This window comes from Molothrus aeneus, chromosome 13 (genome assembly GCF_037042795.1).
Source record: "Molothrus aeneus isolate 106 chromosome 13, BPBGC_Maene_1.0, whole genome shotgun sequence".
Classification (NCBI taxonomy): Eukaryota; Metazoa; Chordata; class Aves; order Passeriformes; family Icteridae; genus Molothrus; species Molothrus aeneus.
In genome coordinates, this window is record NC_089658.1 from 17697053 (window position 1) to 17717656 (window position 20604).

The window sequence follows — 20604 nt, forward strand, 5'->3', positions numbered from 1 at the left end:
GCATTCCTGGGCTGAGGTGCTGTGATGGGCTGGGAGCACCCCACAGGCTGCAGCACCACACACCCCCTTTATCTGTGAGACAAAACATGCTTGCAAATGTCACAACGTCCCCCTAACCAGCTTTGGGAATTTGGGGAACAGCAAGGTAGGGCTGGGAGGAGCGATGGGGGAGCTGAGGTGGCTCTGGCTGCTGTGTCTGGCCAGGAGCTCCCTGGTCTGAGGCTGGGGCACTGCCTGACACTACTGGGAGGGCTCAGCTGGAGGGTGAGCCACGCTGCAGGTGACAGGACTGAAAGTGACGTGTAAAGGGACACCCCTAAACCCCTAAAATCTGCTGAATGCCACCATTGCTTCTAGGGAAATCCTTCCCAGGCCTTCAAGGCCCCCAGAGCAGGACGAGGAAGGATGATTTCTGTCTGCGCTGCTATCGAGGGAAGGATGTTTTTTGTGAGCCATGACATTTCTGTGAACCCAGAGGATGTGATAACAGGCTAAACACTGCTGCCACGCTTGGCACTGCTCAGGGATGGCTCGTGCTTCTCTTTTAGGAGCTCAGGGCATCACCCTGGGCAAAACGCCCGCCTGTCCCCACAGCTGCAGCGTCAGAGCTGGCCCTGCCAGGGATCATCTGGGCTCAGGCAGCTCCTGTGCTCCCTGCTGGGAAAACTCCCTCACCAAAGCCGTATGGGAAGGCACAGTCAGGTTTTTATAACAGCTGCATTTGTTTTATAACATAGGAGGGAGCAAGAACAAGAGGGAGCTGTCACAAGGAAAAACCCGAGAATTAGCAGCGCTGTTGTACGTGACTCAGGCATCATGCAGCCTTAAAGACAACAGAGACTTTAGTCATTTCAGGCAGTTCTTACAAGGAGACTCTTCCCAGCCTCCTGGAAAGCAGGTCCTGCCTCTGACAAGGCCAAATAAAGCATGGACCTGTCTCCCTTAGCACAATACATCTGTTTGCCTCAGCTCTGCAGCCACAATAGAATTGTAATTGCGAGCAGATGGATTCTGGGTCTCAGACGCTGCACACGAGCTCTCCACAGTCCTTTCTTTGCAATGGAAACCCAAAGCAATGATTTTTAAGATCTGTGCTCCCCACCTGCCAACTGCACAATGGCAGATGGCCGTGGCTGCAGCCCCACGGCCAAACTGCAAACGAGGAGTCAGGCTGTGCTAAGATTTTCCAGAAAACAGCTATTATAAATTTGGCTTTGGTGCCAAGAGACAACAGAGAAATGAGCTTTAATAAATTGCCTAAATATGCATTTATCTGGAAGACACAGCCACTTTGATCCTCTGAGCATACCAGTCAGACTTTAATAGCTCCAAGCAAGTATTGCAACAGCTTGGAGAAATAATCTGAATTTTATTACTTTACAAGAATGATTTCTGAGGGAAACGCTGGAAGCTGATGTTGTTGCATGAATTCAATGTGCAGAATTTGTTTTTCTTTCCCTGGCAGGCTGGAAGGCAGCAGAAAGCAGGATAGAACTGGGACTGCTGGGGACTGGTCATCTTAAACTGCCTTCCCCAGTGTGTATTTTAAGTTGGGTCAAGATGTAAGAGTAAGCATTTTCCTTTCTTTGTAGCATTTCAGTACATCTAAATATGCCAGGGAGCAGTATTTAGGGGCAGGCTGCTGTGGGCCAGAGAACTGGAAGGCTGGCACAGTACTCCTGATCCACAGCTCCTGTTTTCTCACTAACACAGCAGGAGAAATGAAGTTTGGTATTTTCCAAGCAAAGGGGCAGAAGCCAGGAGTGTGTCACCCCAGTTCTGACCTCTGGTTTGGCCTGAGACTGAAAGGGAAATCCTGCAGCCAAAGAAATTACTATAAGGGATTAATTCACATTTATCATCTGATAAATGTGAAGACCAAGAAAATGCAGGAGCCCAGAGCTGCACATTTCTGAGAAAGCAGCTTCCCTTGTGGGAGGGCTCCATTCTTTTCTTTTTCCCTCCACTTAAAAAAGCTCAGTTCCAGATATCCAGGCACTACCCTAGGCATTTGGCCCATGGTTGTTGCAGAACCAACACAACAAACAAAGGATTCCACAGCTCCCTCCATGCCCAGCCACATCAGCAGCTCCTCTACTTTCCAGACAGCCAACAGGGAACAGTGGCCCCATGCTGGGAACTGCAGTGGGGAACTGCTCAGGATGCTCCTTGCATGAGTGGGAAAGGAGAACAAGCCCTTCTGCCAGCTCATCCAGGATCCCCCATACTGGAGAATTCACCCACCTGTGCCCCAGCACAGCCCCAAGCCCAGTCAGATGGCCCTGGGTGCACCAGCCCAGCCTGGCACAGGGCAGGTATTCGGGATTTGAGTTTCTTCTGAAGGTTAAAGACCTTTACAATAATAATAGTGAGGTTTTTGCAGATGCAGCTCATCTGTTCCTGAGTATTTCTCCCACAGGTGCTCTGAGCTGAGCAGGAGCTCCAGCCACGGGAGCTGCTTTGTCCAGCAAAGTAAGGACATGCAGTGCCTCCAGTCAGGGCTGCATGAATTTGGAAAAAGCACAGATTCACTTGTCAGGGGAGATCAATAGTTTATTAACTTAAAGATCAGTTTACCAAAGCTCCATCTTTCCTTGGATTTGGTCCAGGCAGGTGAGGGCTGGAGACAGTGTGGCTTTCCCCTCCTCACCTGGCTGAGGTGAGCTCTTGTGGGCAAGCCCAGGCAGGGCAGGTGTCATTGCAGCCGAAACCAAGCAGGGATTATCCCAGCTCCATGTGGAACTGCTGACAATTCGTACTGGGAATTTCACTGGAGAAAGGTTTATCTCATTAAAACTATTAACAATGAAAATCAGAACATGCAGCGTAGGAAAGAGTGTTTACATTTGTCTGGTGCAAAGAGTGGCTTTGCAGGGTCAGAGAGAAGGAAAAGGAATAAGACACAAAAAGATACCCCACTCCCATATAAAAAATAGTCCACAGAGAAAAAAACAAGGATTGTATAAGTTATTTTTTAAAAATCTGTAAAACAACATAGCCAAGGATATTTTAAACACAATTATATAAACACCACGACTTACTATTAAGAGAGAGCATGAAAAGGTTTGTTTCAGGGAAGGGTTTTGTAGAATTAAGTTTCCTGGCTGGATCCCTGGAATGTCTCATTTGGGAAATAGATGCCCAAGAAAAATCACTGCCATGAACAGGAGGATTTTGTGAGAGAGAGAGAGGGGTGTACCCAGCGAAACAGGGGGAGGATCGTAACACAAAATGCCAAGAAAGATTAATTGGGACAACATCTCGTTTAGAGGAAGGATTTAGCTTGTTCCAGAACTGACTTGATCAGCAATGTACAAGCAGTTCCAGGAGGGAAATACATTTCATGGTAAGGCTGGTCCGTGTGGACAACCCCCCCCTAAAACCCTACGACTCCTTGTAGGCACACACACGGGTTTTGCCTGGCTGCAGTTACCTGCAGGGCAAAGCCCTGCTGGGCTGACACACCTGCAGAGCCACGTGGGGCAGCTCTGGCTTTGGTCCTCAAACCTCCAGTTATTGCCACGGCCAGAGGGAAGCGGTGACCGACGGAATCCGAACAGGAGTGCCGGAGTGGGCTGTGGCCTCTCTCCAGAGCCGCCTGGTTCATCGTTTACCTATGTACAGAGCACGGTGCTGGCAGTGCAGGGTTACATCAGCTGCACCTGGCACAAGAGGGCACCAAAAATGAGCCAGAAGCGGCTCTGTCCTCGCAGGTGTGTGAAGTCCTGCCTCCCTCGTGGCGAGGGCTCCCACCGGCCGCTCGGAGCGGGCGGATCAGTAGGATTCCTGCGAAGAACCAAGTGTGTGTACATGGATCATGCATTGGTCCCTGCTCGCCAGGAGTGTTTGAGAGTGTTAATATCACCACTTGTCTGCTGCTTCCAGGCCTTGATCACTCAGGGTACGCTCCAACCTCTGCTTAACATATTGCTATAGAAACGCGCCGACAGTGATATTAAAGCTATCAAACTTACGAGCAAATGTTTGACAGCACCATGTAAACTCTCCCAAAGCTGAAAAAATAAACTTTTGTCCTAAACATTTGGCAAAACTGGGCTGGCAGTCAGTGGAAGTCCTGGATGGATGCAGCCGCTGAACTTTACCCGGCCATAAGACACGTCTGACAGCAGAACTGCACAAACAGCTTCTTTTCACAGAGCTTGTTTGATTTCACCATCTCACAGAAAGTCTTGTCAGCTGGGAGGCCAGGGTGAGGAACAAGAGAAAATGAGAGCAGATTAACATTTTAAATAAACAAACATTGGACGTAACAGGCACAGCAACTGTGCCAGTGTTGGGGGAGACAGAATTGAAAAGAAGTCGCTTTTTAAGGGCATCTTTCACATGGTTTTAATGAAGGAATAAAGGAGCTTTGCAGTGAGTGGGAGAATTAGCCCCAAGACTAAACTATAGCAAAACACAAGTGCTTGGATGTGTTTGAGCAACAGGCAGATATCCAGAAGCAATGCCAGGTGAGCCACCTGCCCCCCACAGCCGGAGCCCAGCCCGTTGCAGCCATGCCCTAGCAAGCCCAGGAGCTCCAGCACTTTTAGCTTTAAATGGTGAAGGGAATCCCCCAAAACCTCCCATTTTTGCTACCAGGAGAGCACTACAGTGTCAGCAGCTCTGCCACTTACCATTGGTACAGGTTTCATTTGTCACACAGGAGCCACCAAGGAGGCTGTAACCTTCCTTACACCTGAGGCAGTTTCCACTGGAGCCCTCGCAGGCTGAGCAGTGGTCATCACACCTGGGGACAGAGACTTTGCTGTGGCCTGAGCCAGCACCAACACCCTGGTCAGGCCACCATAAGTGGGCTGTCAACCAAAAGGCATCTGCTGGCACTGTGACAGCCAGACCAAACCAGAGGATGTAGAAAATGGCAAATTTGAAGGTTGAGATGTTATTGAAGCCCTGAGTTTGGTGAGGCCAGCTCAATGCCCAGTGACAGCTAGTGACATCCCAAAAGCTCTTGCCTTCTGGGAAGATTCAGTGGGACATGCACCTCATGTCCCAGCCATCCCAGCTAGAAAAAGAGGTGCAAAGGGAACCTGTGCTGCTCCCATCCATTTGCTGAGTAAAGAGCTCAGCACTGTGCTTCCTGCCTGGGGACAGTGGTTTGTGGAGACTGTGCCTGAAATCTCTGGGAAGGGATGCTGGTCCCTTGTTCCTCCTGGATGAACAAACAGTGCAGGTGAGTGAAACCCCAGTGGGCAGGGATGGCGTTGTGTGTTCCCAAGTCAACTTTAATCCTTGCCTTTCATGTTTGCTTTCATGAGGCTGAATCCACTCCCACTCCCCACTTAAAGCTCAGAGCTCCGGAGAGAGTGGGAGCAAATTGTTGCCTCCCGGCATCTCCCAGTCTCCCGCACACAGCCCCGTGCCGGGCCAAGGAGTGGGGAACACTCCTCCAACCTGGCCACGGGGCGAACGGAGAAGGTTTAATTGAAAGCTGGAATATTTATCTAAACATTGCAGTTCCTCCCACACCTCCTCCAGAGAGCCTGGGGCTGAGGCTGAGCCCCTTCCACCGTAGCCCCAAGACACCTTGGCTGGCTCTGGCAGGGAGCGCGCGGCTCCACCGCTCTGAAATCCACAGGGCAGGGGCGTGTGGGGTCCAGCCCCACAGCTGCCCTGGCTCCCTCATCCCTGTTTTAATTTCCATCAAGCTGTGAGCTGTTTCCAGCATGATCCTATCATGGCTGGCAGTGCTCCCCATCAGCCCTGGCTTTGCTCTGGTGGTTCTGTACCTCTTGCAGACTTTGTTGGGCAGCCCGTGGCTGTCGGCGGGGTAGAAGCCCTCACGGCAGGCGGGGACACAGCGCCAGTGGGGTGCGGGGCCCTCAGGGGTGCAGGGGGTGCAGTCCTCCTCGCCTGGCCCTGTGGGGACAGGGAAAAGGGAAAAATGGCACCTGGGTGGGTTTGGAGACAGTGCAAGCATAGCCACAGACCCACATGTGATGAGGGCACCAGCTTGGCTTTGTCTTGCTCATGAACGAGACACTTGTTGTGCCACAGGGTCCCATGCACGTGCTTGGCTCCCACCCCAAACAGCTCAGGTTCCATCCCAAAAAACCAAGACAGGACCCAGTGTCTGTCCCTCTGCAGAGCCAAGAGCTGCCTACCAGGGCTTGGTGACAAAAAGCACATCAAAATCCCCTCTGGGCCATCCCAAGCATGCACCGATTTGGATTTCCCCAGGGTGGAAAAGAAGATGCTGAACGGGGCCAAGGAGGAGCTGGAGGGGGAAAGTGCTCCAGAGAGGAGCTGGGAAAGCAGAGGGCCCCACTCTGATGCCTGTGTGTTGTGGCTGGACAGCAAAGCTCAGTGATGGAGATGGTATCATTAAAGGGCTTCCACGCACCAAGCTTGAGAAATGGTTATGCAGGAAAAGGGGGAAAGAAAAAGCTGGAAAAATAATTGTGGTGGAGTACCTTCACACTGACTGGAATAAGAATTAGAAGGGAAATAATTTTCTTCAGGGATTAAGAGCCCATTCCCTTCTAGCCTTGCCAACAAGATCAATAAATATTTTGGATTTAGACTAAGGCAATTGCCCATGTATGATAGAAGAGGTTCATGCCACTGAACATGGATTGTCTAGAGATCATATTATCATCAGATCTATGATGATTTCGAGGGCAGACGCAAACATTAACAATGGAAAGTAATTGGACTTGCAGGAAGCAAGAAAGGCAGGATTTAAAGGGAATGCTGAGCAATTTGAGGCAGCTGGGGGAAGCCAGGAGCAGCCAGCCCAGCACTGTGGGGCAGCTGGGATAACATGGGATAACACAGGATAACACACCTCAGCTGCCTGACATTTTTATCTGCTGCAAAGCCACCTTCCATCACTCCGAGAGGGTTTTACAGCCTCCCCCGCAACCTTATTAAACTGAAGCACCTGGCTTCGGGGAGATCGAGAAATAAAAAATGGCTCCAATAAAAATGTAAAAACTCCCCTAAAAACCTTTCCAGCATGAACATATACCTCACAGGACATGCTGGAGACTTGGGATTGCTTTCCCTCAAGCACGCTCTGCCTTGGCTCAGGGTGGTACAGTGGGGATTGGCACCTGATGCAGAGGGGTTTGGGGTTTTGACTGGGATGCTGTGGGGCCAAGGACGTACCTGTGCTGGCAGGGCAGGTCTCGCACCGCCGGGGCTCCCGGCTGAGGTACATGGCAGGCTGGCACTCTGGCACACAGCTCTCCCCTGCCAGGCTGCCAGGAAAGCAGAGAACATTTGCACCCAAAGCTACAGGATATGGGGACTCAACACAGCCCATTCTCATCCCTCATGCCCCAGTGTCCTGAGGCATCCTCAGCCTGCAGCGCAGGAGGTGTTGGAAAACCGGCCAGCATTTTAGGAGAAATTAAAATCCTGCCTGGACCAAAGGTACAGCTGCCGGTTCCTTAATTAAGTATCCAGGAGGAAATAAAATTATTTTTTTCCCATGGGCAGCCAGCCAGGCTCTCCTGAAGGCCTTTTGCACCAGCGAGGCTCCTTGGAATAAAAGGAAATTGGTTCAGTGCCGTGGCTGGGCCGGTGCTGCTTCACCGTGGCAGGGATGATTTGAAGTCCCAGCTTAAAAGGATATTGGACAATAAAAAACAAGCACCATGTGGATTATGTCTGACAAGTGCCTCCACTTGTGCTTTTCTGAGGGAGTAGATAATCTTTTGGCAGCGGGAATTTCTTTGTCTGAGTGACCCCCACTGCTACACCATAGCTCTGGCTCACAGTGCCTGAACACTGCAGACTGCTATGGGATTGTACTTCCATGAGCAATCGGGGATGGAAAACAGCTTCTCCCTAGTGCTGGCACTGGGCTCTGTATCCCACAGATGCCATGGGGCCAGCAGCAGTGGCACCCAGTGGCCCTCTGAGGGTCACAGCTGCCCTGCCTGCAGTGCTGGAAAATCACTGTCCTGTGCTAGCCCCACTCAACAGGTACATCAAATAAAATTTTCAGCATGGATGAATCTGAGGGAAGGGTTTCTTCATTTGCAGGGAACATTCTCAGCCTGCCTGAAGCAGCTCAGGCTGGTAGCAGCTCTACACAGCACTTACCCACCACCCTGGAAAGAGCTAGGGAAAATGAAATTAAATTTAAATCACGGTTTTCGGCAAAGAAAGAGACGCTAATCACCACCTTTAAATTCCCAGACCTCCAGCACACTGCACCACAGCTGCAGCACCATGGAAGCAGGATCTCTGGTCTTGAACTTAATTCACTCTTTAATTTCCCATTGGTTTTCCCAAATTTAAACCACAGGTATGAGTGCTGCAGGTATGAACTCCTCCCGTGCTGGTGTTTTACCTGAATCCCTCTTTGCATGCAGTACATTTATCTGCTTCGCCGACACATTTTTTACAGCTTTGATGACATTTCAGACAGCGTTTCTGACCTTTCAAAAAACAAAGCAAAGGAGAGAGAATAAAATCTGGACGGTGATTTGCAAGCAGCAGTCGGAGCTGCAAAGCCCCACTGCACCCCAGCAGCAGCTCCCCAGGGTGGAAAGGCACATCCCTCCCCAGCAGATCCAAGCTATTGCAGGTGACCTTATCTGTCACCGCTTGCTAAAAAGAAATATGCTTTGCAAGCAGCCAGGATCATTAATTACAGTCTTCTAATTAAGAGCTTTGAGTTGAGCACCTCTGCTTTGCACCACCCTCTGAACACCCAGAGGTTTCCCTCCTCCCTTCACCATGCAAAGTGTGTCAAGAGGGAAATTCAAAGCCAATACTCAAGAATCAAGGTGTGTTCTCCACCCAGAGCGCTTAAAATAGAAGCAGCCCCTGCACATCCTCATGCTGCAACTCGCAATGATAAACATCCTTACGTTCCTCGGCGTAGAACCCGGGAGGACAGAGCAGCACACAGGTGCCCATCTCGGGGTGGTGGTAGAGGTTCCTCTTGCAGGCTGTGCACTGGCTGGGTCCCCTCCCGACGCAGCGCTCGCAGCCCTTGTGGCACCGCCGGCACCTCCGGGCGCCGTTGTCACCAAAGAACCCAGCGGGGCACGAGCTCACACACATCCTGGGGAGGGAACCAGTGGCACTGGGCTTTGGTGCCAGCACCAGTCACCTCCCACCTCAGGCACTGCCCCTGTCCCCTTGCCCGCAGTGTCTGGGGTGTCCCCCAGCCTTGGCAGCAATCGTTTATTCCTTGTTCTTGTGATTTACAGTGTCTTGGAAGTCACAGCTCTAATACAGAGGTGGGGAATCTCTTGTCCCAGCTGTAGGTAAAGTTTCACTGTGCCATCCCAAGAGAATGAGGAGTGAAAGCCCCAGTTCCTGACAGTTCAGCTGGCTGTCCCTTGGGTGTGGGTGATCCCAGCCAGTGAAGCCAAAGCTTCTTCCCCAACATTATTATGTGGTCAAGATCCTCCAGGACTCTCCAGCTCCATGTCCTCTACCCCACTGTACCCTAATTCAGGACAGGGATCCTCACTCCTCCTCCACCCATTTAATTTCTCATACACTTCTTTCTCTGTACAAACATCTATCACCCACACTAAGCTGCGAGACCTGGAGACCCCATGGAGACACCCCACTACCTCTCACCTGCCAGTTTTCACACTGCCCAGACTGTAGTGGATGCAGTTCAAGCACTGGTCGGCGTTGGGGCCATCGCAGCCCTGGTCACCACACTCAGGGTGGCATGGACCTGAGGAGGGAGAGACCAGCTCAGTGTGGGAGAAGCTGAGCACCCTCCAGGCACCACTGCCAGGATGCCCTAAGCACACCCTCCCTGGACCAATGGACACCTGGACCCTTCCCCCGTATTATTCTACATCCTGTATCTATTATATTTTAAATTTTATCCTATCTATGGATAGGAGCTGCATGGCTTTGGGTGCTTGTCTTTCCTGTAGCTCATCCTTCCCAGAATGAATCCCACCCAGCCATACTCTGGCTGAACACTGGTGCAGGAGCAGCTTTAAAAGAGGGACCTGCTCCTCAGGGAGCAGCAGAGACACCCGCCCCTGCCTGTGCTGGAGGAGGGAAGGTGGGCAGAGGAGCTTTTTTTACCCCTCAGACAGCTGCACCACCAATTTGTGGCTGGGACGGGGCATTTTCCTACCTTCTAATTTCACCATCCTGCTGCCCCGTGCTGGCCACAGGCCCTGCTCCTCCCAGCCCGCCTCAGCCCCAGGCAGGATCAGGCCTCGTGGCTCCCCCAGTTTTTATCAGGGTTTTCATTTTCCTGGGCACCCTGGAGGGAACAATGTGGCAGCTCAGGCAGCGCTTACCTGCATACTCCTCCTCTTCCTCCGCCACCTCCACCTGGCTCTGCAGGAAGGCGGCTCTTGACGGCTCCATCTCTGACGTTGGCACTTCCAGTGACCTGCCCCGGGACGGGGGCCCACTCAGGGCAGTGTAGGGGTGCTCGCCTGTCCCGTAGAAGATGAGGCTCCACTCCTTCAGCTTCCCTGTGGGGCAGATACAACGTCACCCATCCCACTCCCTGTCTCCCCATCTCTGGGGGGACCCGGTTTTGGGGGAAGCAGAAGGAGGATGGACTGGACCATCAGGGTGTCACTGCTGGCACAGCAATGCAGAAGCAAACAGTGAATACCCAGAAACATTCATGAGCCCCTGAGCTTCCAGCCCACACAAATGCAGCTGTTTAGGCCACTTACAAGGGATTTTTAATTCCATAACTCATCCAAGGAACTGCAGCATCACCACAGTCTCTGAGTCCAACACTGGAGAGAACTGGTAATTTTAAAAGCTCCACAATAGAGGATTATTTCTGTCTGACAAACACCACCCGGCAGACACTGGATTATTTCTTGCTGCTGTTGCTCCAGCCCTCTCTTTCCCTGACACAACAGAAGTCTGAGTTTGGCATCCCCCAAAACACTGTAGTGCACCTGGTGAGACCCCCCCCAAGGCCTTACACCCACACCAAGACCCTCAACAAGCCACATGGCTTGGGGGAGAGAATCCAAAAATGCTGCTGCTTCTTTCCAAGGCTGTTTTTCTTCCAATTCCCCATCAATGCGAGTCACTTTGTGCCCGCAGTGTGCTCGGCTTTAACTCCTAATCCCTGTGTTACCAGGAAGGGCTTAAAATTTGCAATACCCAAATCCCTTGGCTCTCCTAAAGGGAGAGAGGACACACCTGCTGCACCGAGCAGTGCTGGTGTGGAGCCTGCGAAGGAAGAGCCAAGCTCCGGCAGCATCAGCTGGGGAAGTGCCTTTGCCAAAAGAATTGAATTTGTTTTAAATCTAAAATATCCTGCTTGAGGAAAGCCCAGGCTACACGAGGCTGATGTGGGGGTGCAGCAGTACCAGCGACACGACACTCATAGTATTTAATTTATATTAAATTAACCAATTTAGTGGCATTAAATTAACATTTAATACTCATTTCTGCTACGAGCTGGGAGCATCTTTCCTCTTTTTCCTCTTGCTGTGCCATCTCTACTACAAACCCAGTGCAGACTTTTTGAGGGGATGACTTAATGCACTCGTTTTCATTTTGTTTTGCCAAACCCTGATGCCTGTGAGGGGCTCAGAAACACCAGCCACAAACTGTAAATACCAGGGCAAAAGCAGCTCTGTGGGCGCTTTGCTGCTGCTCTCCGAGTTCAAAAGATTTGGGGTGAAGGCAGCAAACAGAAACACTTTCAGTGCAATGCACCCCCATGTGCACCTCCCGCCAGAAAGTAGCGTGGGAGAAATTTTTAATATTCTCCTGGCTTCCTATCAATGATTGTGTGGATTTAACACCCCCACAACATACGCTAGCCCCAGGCAGGATGCTTCATGTCCCGCTGCCCCCAGCCAGTGAGGCGGGGCCGGATCCTGCCCACACGGCTCCTGTGCTGGGAAGGGGTCAGGGAGCAAACGGCCAAGCTGGGGAGGGGGGACACAGCAGGGCTGGGGACATGCAGGGGGCCAGGCTGAGCCCAGCCACCCCCCACCAGCACGGTGGCAGTCCAGGGAGGATGTCCATCCGTCTCAGCCCGAGGGGCATGGTCCCCTTGCGCCGTTGCACAACCAACCCACATGCCAGATGTCCCAGCAGCGAAGCAAAACAAACAAACAACAATTACAGCTCTTGGGTTTCCTCGTTTTGACTCATTACAGTTTAATTTTGGAAACCTGGCTCTCGGGTGCAGCCAGTTTACTGCTACTGCTGCTACTGCTGCTGCGAGAAAACCAGCTTCCAGCTCAGCCAGACCGGCAGCCTCCTGCGTTCAGACCTAACATTTCATTCCCATTTTTTAAAATCTGGGCAGTTTTGCTGGAGACTATAAAACTCACAGCAAAATTTACAGCCAAGCAAAGCAGCCTGGAAAGAGATTTGGGAGCAGGAGGGCCTGGTGGGCACTGGGGATCCTTACCTTGCACGGCAGGGTTGCGCACTTGGGATGGCGTGTCGTGGATCTCCAGGGTCCACTCCCCCGCCGCCCGCTCCCCCCAGCAGTGGACAGTCATGAACTCCCAGCCCTTGAAGCCTTCATTGGAGTGGTCAAACACCCTGCAATGATAATGCCACGCACCAAGAAATGTGACTTTGAATGTTGTATTTTATCAGAAAAGGGAGATGGGTTGAAATCCTAAATTGAGGATTTTAGGCATTCCCACATGCACACACCCTTGCACAAAGCTCCCCTGCAGCTGAAACCTGCGCATGCTTCCCACTTTCCCCCCAAGACCCCAAGAAAACTTCCAGCAACCCCCTAAAGGAGGATGCTGCCCAGCCCAGACACGCCCTGGCTCTGGCTGCTCTCACCTCCTGGCGAGGAGCTGTGACCGTGTCCCGGCCGGGGAGATGAGGCTGATCTGGAGGTCCCCGCGGCGCGGGTGGGCAATGCTGAGCCGCACCACGACGTGCTCCAGGTACAGCACGTGCTGGTCCCGCTGCTCGGCGCAGGCGCTGCTCAGGGTGCTGGCCCGCAGCACGTGGTCAGCTCGGATGTACCTGACAGGGACAGGGAATGGTGTCAGGATGGGGACAGAGTGCCCCTGGCTCCCAGACACGGACACCCTGTTAGATTAGACCCTGGTCTCCTGCTGCTTCACAGCAAAAATTATCTTATCTGCCACTGCAATTCCCAGTGTCCTAGCAGGGGAATTTGCTGAATTGCTGGATGGTAACCAGATGAGTTTGAAGTGCTTCGAAGATCTATGCCTTATGGGCTGCAAGGGCGCTGCTTTATTATAATTACGAGTGCAGCACTCCACTTTGGGCTGTAATTAGTGTCTGTATCAGATAAATAGCTTCATGAACACACTTGGCTCTGCACTCATTCCTGTTTTGCATATGCAAGTCTCTAAAAGACTTTTCTGATTAACAACTCTCTTGCTGTACAGCTAGGCATTGGTAAATGAGGAGTCACTTGGTCAGATCCCTGATCTCACTCTTCACCTAGGAGGGACTGACCTACCAAGGATGAGATGTGAACCTGAACTGGAATGAATCTGAAGCCAAATTCAAAGAGAACCAAGACATTGAAAATCAGGTAGTTTTTGCAACAAATCACCAGTTTTTGATGTCTTCCATCAAGACAAAGTGTTCAGAGAAAGGGTGGAGAGACCAACACATCACTGCTCACACCCGACCCACCCAGCAGGCAAGGTGGGTTTGGTCTCTCATTTGTCAGTCCTCAAATAGTCCCTGCTGATCGCTCGTCTGGGAAGCAAAATCTTGCAAAAGGGAAAAAAAATATCACCCACTGTCAAAGCTGGCCCTGGAGAGCCCTAATGAGACCTGCACTTCACTGAGCCATAGGCACAGACCCCACAACACTCACTTGGGCACCCTGTCCAGGCTTCCCACGCAGACGTGCTGGGGAGGAACCATCCTCCACTTCTTGGCTTCCACCACAATAGCGTCAGCATCCACTAGCCCAAAGCCATATAGATGGCTAACTGGAAAGAGAAAAGACTCAGAAACCCTCGGCCTTCCCAGCAGGGATCAGGAGCTCCTCCTCAGTGTTTGGTGGAGCATCTTCCAACCATCGGGGAAGGTGTGGAGTTGACCCCATTGGGGTATGAGGTGTTTCAGTACATGGAGCTCATCACCCTGGCCAAGTTACATCCCAAATCCACATTGACACCATGGAAAACCCATTGCTGGGAGCAGCCCAAGGAAAGTAGCAAGAAACTCTGCAGCTCAAGAGAGTATCCACCAAACAAGTTTTCCAAATCTCCACCAAGCAAGAGTTCAAGCATCTCACCCCATGAATTACTGCCCTCTCCTCCCTCCACTTAGCAGCCTGAAGGTAGGAATGAGCCCAATAGTGGCCACCCACAGTGAACTGTCTCCATAAGTGAAGCTCTGGAGACCTTTATTTTCCCTTGGCTGGCTGTTCTTGCCCTGCCATCCCCACGGCCTCTCACCTTTATGCCCTGCTCCGTTGGTTTTCCAGTCGGGTGCTCGTAGGTGCCCCGGCCGCGAGGTTTTGACCAGCAGGTGCTGGACATCCCTCCAGGTGAGCAGGGGGCTGCAATGACACGTGGTTCATGGGGTGGCTCTGCTGTTCCCAGTCCTCCCAGCAGTAGCAGGTACCCCATTGAGTTAAAAAAAAGGCAAAAACCACACCAGCCACCCCTCTTTCCTGCTCGAAAAAAAGCAAGAATTGATGATTTAAATGCTGACAGCCTGCCACCACTTGAGGAGCCCGAGCAGAGTGGTGTGCCCCAGGAAGGGATGCCACATGCCCATGGGAATTGCAGGATTTACTCCTGAATAAGGCCATTTAGATCTCAGGCTCTAGGGTAGAAATTAAGCAAATCAGGAAGGTTTTCTCCATTTTTTTGAAGGAGACAGGGAGCAAAAGCTGAGGCAGGATAGTGGGCTCAGCAGCTCACTGATACACAATGCTGAGCAAACCTTCCCTTTAGAGAAATAACAGCAAAAAATTGCTGGAAATAAAACCTGGGTTGTTCATTAAACAGAAAAATTAAACCCAAATCGCCTCTACCTCCCCAGGCTGGGTTTGTGTGTTCAGAGTGCTGGACACTGAGTGCTCTGGGCTTCTGAGCCCCCTCATGACCCCAGCTCAGGGATATTGCTGGAGAATTTTCCTCGCTTTACTTACAGTCAGTTGTTCAGCTTCTCGAGCTGGGATTTATATTGCTCTCGAGCAACATTTAAAGAAAGAAATTCAATTTATTCTCTCTTGTCATAATGGAATGCCTGAGCACCAAGCTCTGGTAGTTAATGTTGCGGTTTATGCCTCAGCTAAACTATTCAAAAATTACATCTAAAGCTTTTAATATATTTGTAATGAAAACTGCATCTCCGGAAATGCTCTCACCCGACCTGGGTGTTGGGATTAAACCAGACGAGGAGGAATGGAGCCACAATCACCATCCCTGGATGAGAGTGCAGCGCTGCCCTGAGGCTTATTCTTATTCCCAGCCTTTACTTTATTTCCACTCCATAAAAATAATAATAAGCTTATGAGAAGATACTCCATGAAGCAACACAGGGATGCCCAAGGGCTCTTCCTGGGCTGGGGGACCATGATGGAACCAGGATGGGACTGGGATGGGGACAAGAGGAAAAGAGCAGCTCATTTGAACCAGGGGTGTGTCACTGAATATCAAGTTGTGTGAGTTTTTGACATTATGAAAAAGCAGTCCTTTCCCCCCAGAAATGCAACACTTGCTGAAAACCATCACTTCTGCTGACATTTCCCAATGTCTGTGATGTTTTCTGACTTTTTTTCCCCAGGAAGTATTTATAAAACTCCCGTTGGAGCTGGCTGTCAGCAGTTTCAGTGCACCTACTGAAAAGCCTGACTGATGTCACCAACCCCAAACTTTTCAACACATGGCAACATGTGAAGAATTAGATCAATAAAACACCTGTGGGAAGATCAGATTCCAAACAACAACACTGCCAGCAAGGAGCAATTTAAAACAACTCTGTGTCATTTTGGTCACTCTAGAGGAAACAAAACCACCTTGTTTCCTTTGGGTTTTGCTTACCAGGTGCTAAATGTGGGAACATTTCTCCTGACCAGGTTACACTTACTTTGCCTCCAAGGCCAAGGCGATGATGCCCGCGACCATCGGGGCGGACACGGAGGTGCCGGTGTGGCCGTCGGTGCAGCGGTGCCGGAGATCCGTGGTCACCTGTGAGACAGGAGCTGCAGCCCCCAAAATGCTCCCAGCATGGACACTATCCCAGCAAACCTCCAGCCCTTTCACCCATTTACCAGGGAAAACACAACATCCCTGAGCAAAAACCAGAGCAAAACCCACTGCAGGCTAAGGACAAAGCCTAGCTCTTACAACTGAGCCATCACCCAGCCCAGCCACACAGAAAACACCAGGGGATGCTGCCCCACTGGATGTTGGGGTAAAACTCACAATTTTCCGCTCATAAAACGCGCCGCTGCTGTAGGTGGTGGCGAGGGTGGAGGCACATTCCTCCAGGTACCAGGGCTTGTAGCCATTCTCAGTGGTGCTGCTGATGGAGATGGTGTAGATGCTGTTGGTGTAGCCGTCACAGGAGCAGTAATCGCCCTCTCTGCCGCCGTTCCCCGACGCCCAGACGAAGATGGACCCCAGTCCCCGGCGACCCTGCAGGCACAGAGAGCATGGAGGGTTGGAGGAGGTGTTTGCCCAGGATGAGAGGTGATCTCAGCATGGGGAGGAGGGGTAAGTCTGGTTTTTGGGTGTTTGGTTAGGGTGGAAGGATGGGTCCCATCCTGCCCAGCATTCAGCCCCCTGTATCAGTCCCCACAATGTGCCTCTCGGCCCACTCAGCCCCAGTTTACAGACAGTGACTCCCCAAAATCCAGCAACAGGATTTTGGCATTTTCCATGGGGCAAAACATCTTGGGTATTCAAAGTCCCTGGACCACAGCATGTGTGCTTTTAGGGATGGCCCTGCAGGAGGAACTGGCAGGGAACCCCCAAATCCCAAATCTCCCATGCCCCCAAAGCCACTCATGAACCACCCAAAGCACCAGAATCCTTCTCCCAGCCTCTCCTTAAAAGTTTCTTTTGCTTTTCTTCTATTTTTTAACTCCCACTCTTTTCTCTCCCCTCCATCACTTGGCTGGAACCTCTGATGGAGCCATCCCCACTGGGAACAGCTGTGACCCCATTGGGAATTGGGGGGTGGGAGGGGTGTGCCTGCTGCTCAGACCTCCCCAGAGCGAGAGGAAAATCCCACCTGGCAGCAGCATCTGTGGTGCCAACGAGGGGCCCCTAAAGAGGCCAACACCACAGGAAGGAGCCCCATTCACTCCTCCATCCAACCACTGCCAGGACACCCAGGAACAACCCAGCCCTGCGGGAGTTCACAGCAAGGTGAACATCCTAAAAAGGAGGATTTTTGGTGAGCCAAAAGGGTTAGGGGCAGGAAATGAAGTGGCTGGTTCTCTTCCGTGCCCCGTGAGGCAGAGCTCTCCGGGGAGGATGGAGCTGCCAGGCTTGGCAGGCGCGGGAGCAGCGGAGCAGCCCCGTCCTCCCCGCGGCTGCTCCTGCCACAGAGAGATTTCGGTGCTCGCCTGGGCAGATCTGGTGTTTACCCCCTCCCACTGCTCTGTGGCAGCTTCCTCCACAAAAAATAATAATAACAACAATAATAATAATAATAATAATAAAGCAGCTTTGCACTGGAGGAATTCACCGGGATTTATTGTGGGCTTTAGGCGCCAGGGGGAGCGGGAAGGTTTATTACCTGTCTCGCCCCCCTCCTGGGGCAGAGGCTTTCTGAGCTGACCCTGCCTCTGGATAGACAGTCTAAGTCAGGCTCTTTCCTTACTTTATGAAAGTTTTCATTATCTGGGCTGCCTCCCAGCAAAACTGGGTGGGTATTTCCCTAGCAAAGATTAATAGAGCTGTCTGGAGCTCTGCAAGAAAAACTGCAATTGCCAAGGGAATTACTGCCCTGCTCTGCATCATAGAGAGCTCGACCCAGCTTGCCAGCCCACCAAGCCTGCTGCTGGCATCTCCCATCCCACTTTCCAGGGTTTCCTGGATCTCCAAGGAGGCAGCATCCCAGCCCACACGCTCGGCGCAGACCGTCCAGCTCACCCACACCGAAGTTAAAACACCTCCAAGGATGGGTCCCACTGCATGCAACTCAAGCATTCCCAAATCACTAATCAGAGGAATAAAACCTGACACAATTGGCCAAGCATCTGGAGATGGAGCAATGATTTTGATTGGGATCAGGAGCCTGGGAGCCCAGACCTCCCTTTCATCCCTCACCCTGAGTGTCGCACCCACGGGACCCAAGAAAGGCTCAGACCTGCTCCAAACCCACGTCCCCTGATGCCCAGGCAGGGCTGCACTGGGGTAAAGTAGGTATGGAAACAGCACAGTTACCTGAGGACATGAACAGGCATATGAATGACACTACAACAATGCACAGCTAACACCTGACAGCATTTCCTGGTGAGCAAGAGCTCACCACAATTGCAGCTCCTTCGGATTGGAAAAATCCATTCTTTCCCTTTGCTCTCAAACAAGGAACAAGCAAGATTTCTGTAAGCAGACCCCAAACATCCAGCTTCTTAATTTGCCATCCTTCTAAGACAATGCAATGCCAGTGAGGGTCTCCTGGCTGCTATAAAACCTGAATCTGGGCATCATTTAAACCAGGGAATCCCTCCCTGGCCAAGCTGGGGCTGATCCAGCTCACCCCAGCAGCTCATGGGTTGGCTGTGGGATGCACAGCATCTCCTGCTTCCACAGCTCTGCAGGGCCTGGGTGTTTGCCCAATAGCACTCCATGAATGACCAGGATAAATATCCCCTCGTTAGCTTGGGAACTAATAAAGTGTGGCTGGAGGAACAAGAAACAAGATGATAAATTACCCCAGCGCAGTCCTATCGCTAATAGATAAAGGTTATTTTAATGTTTCCATTAAAAACTCAATTTTAAGGATTTATAACTTGGTTACAGCTGTTTGCTTGGGCTAAAGGTGGCAGTTAACTATCTGCTTGCAGCTTTCCTTGTTATTTAAGGAGATGGAGTTGGCAATTACGAGTTGTGCATGTGGGATAGTGGGTGCTGCAAACACGGGGTGGCAGTGGAGGGACTGGGGTGTCCCCTGGGAGGCAAAAACAAGCATCCTGAGACAGTGGGGCTGTGCTAGGCAAGTACCCTGCTGCTGCCCGTTTGCTCCTGCATGGAAAAATAAGGTCTAAAAAGCAGCTTGTTCCCCGTATTTACACGGCGTGAACTGCCCGGCACTTCAATGGATTCCTCGGCAGGCTCACCGCCCCAGCAGGAAATCAAGTAAACAGTGGGAAAGGCACTCCACCCTATTTTTAGATAAGAGGCCGCCCCAACTCCCGGCACGCTGCAGGAAGAGGCAGCAGAGGAAGGAGTGGTGGCAGAGGTTGAAGTGGGGGCTTCACAGCCTGGCCTGGGGCTTCTGGCAGTGGAATCCAACCCCCAGATTCTCTGGAGCACCCAGGGAATAGCCACTGTGAAGCCCCGAGCCACTGTGACACTTACCCACAGAGCTCCCAAGCTGCCAAAAAGGCTTTTTTCCCAATGCTTTAGCCAATACTGGGCATTTTTTAAAAGTACCCAAAAAGGGAAGGGGCACAGGAAGGGGCCAGTGCATCCCCAGCAGGGACTGACAGCTATCAATCATATGTGATATTGGCCAAACAAGGACAACAATCCATTGTCAGACCCTGTGGCAGCATCCATGTCCCTCCCCAGCCATGACACAGCCACTTGTTCTGGGTGGAAAACCAGGGGAATGCTTAACGTGACAGAGGCCGCTGGGAAAGGATACCAGGAGCCCAAAGAGCATGGAAGAGAGGGTTGGACATACTGGGGATAGGGATACTGCTCTTTCCATCCACACCAGCATCCAGAGGGACATTTTGGGGTGCAAAGTTACCCCTCCAAGGACCACTTTGGGTTTCTCATCCCGGCAGAGCTTTGCACAACTTGGGGCCTCCCTGCTCTGCTGGGGCCGTGCCGAGGGGTCCCACCAGCACCAGGCACCTCCCGCCGTCACCACCCTCGGCTGCCAAATCCACCAGAGCTCTTAGGAACACCAGGGACAACTAGGAAAAATTAGAGATGATTGGCTCCCCCCCGCCCCAGCCCTAGTGCTGGCATTGCCTCGGGGGCCGAGCTGCCCATCCCCGCACCAGACCCCGGGACAGGAGGAGGAGGGCGAGCGCATCTGGGCGCTGTGGGATCCACACCTTTTTAATGCCTTGCTCAAAAGCCTGTTTGGCCAATAGACCAGGTCCATCAACTGTCTTCCCATCATCATCTGGCCCCCAGCTCGCGCTGTAAATGTCAATGTAATCGGGTCTGATGCCAAGCGACTTCGCTTCAACAACATCTGTTACATCTCCATCTAACATACGAATGCCTAAAAGCACAAAAACATCAGATATTAGGGCTTCACGGCGTGGATGACAGCGTGAGGATTGCAATCAAAGGGCTTTGTTAACGGCGGCGGAAACCGCACGGCTCAGGCGTGCCTGGAATAGCTTCAGCCCATGGCCCCGCATGCCAACAAGCCTGGCAGCAGGATGCTGGGGAGCTATGGGGAAACTTCTCTGTGTTGCTGGCTTCATGACAAGTGATGGACAAGGGGGTCTTAAAATTCACTTCCCCTCCTTTGGTGGGGAATGGGTGG

General features: G+C 51.8%; 1 protein-coding gene across 2 annotated transcripts in view; it reads right to left on the bottom strand.

Moving 5' to 3' along the window:
• Positions 1 to 2532: 2532 nt before the first annotated feature.
• Positions 2533 to 20604, bottom strand: part of PCSK6 (proprotein convertase subtilisin/kexin type 6) — a 45265-nt gene continuing 27193 nt past the window's right edge. For both annotated transcript variants that reach the window (XM_066558868.1, XM_066558866.1), the window contains 15 exons: positions 20162 to 20334; positions 16344 to 16556; positions 16006 to 16106; positions 14364 to 14467; positions 13775 to 13892; positions 12754 to 12942; positions 12362 to 12498; positions 10260 to 10439; positions 9571 to 9673; positions 8847 to 9043; positions 8324 to 8411; positions 7132 to 7223; positions 5751 to 5880; positions 4638 to 4750; positions 2533 to 4197 (listed from right to left, as the gene is read on the bottom strand). In XM_066558868.1, coding sequence (XP_066414965.1) covers positions 4100 to 4197; positions 4638 to 4750; positions 5751 to 5880; positions 7132 to 7223; positions 8324 to 8411; positions 8847 to 9043; positions 9571 to 9673; positions 10260 to 10439; positions 12362 to 12498; positions 12754 to 12942; positions 13775 to 13892; positions 14364 to 14467; positions 16006 to 16106; positions 16344 to 16556; positions 20162 to 20334 — 2036 coding nt within the window. In that variant the 3' untranslated portion in view covers positions 2533 to 4099. The remainder of the gene's footprint in view (positions 4198 to 4637; positions 4751 to 5750; positions 5881 to 7131; positions 7224 to 8323; positions 8412 to 8846; positions 9044 to 9570; positions 9674 to 10259; positions 10440 to 12361; positions 12499 to 12753; positions 12943 to 13774; positions 13893 to 14363; positions 14468 to 16005; positions 16107 to 16343; positions 16557 to 20161; positions 20335 to 20604) is intronic.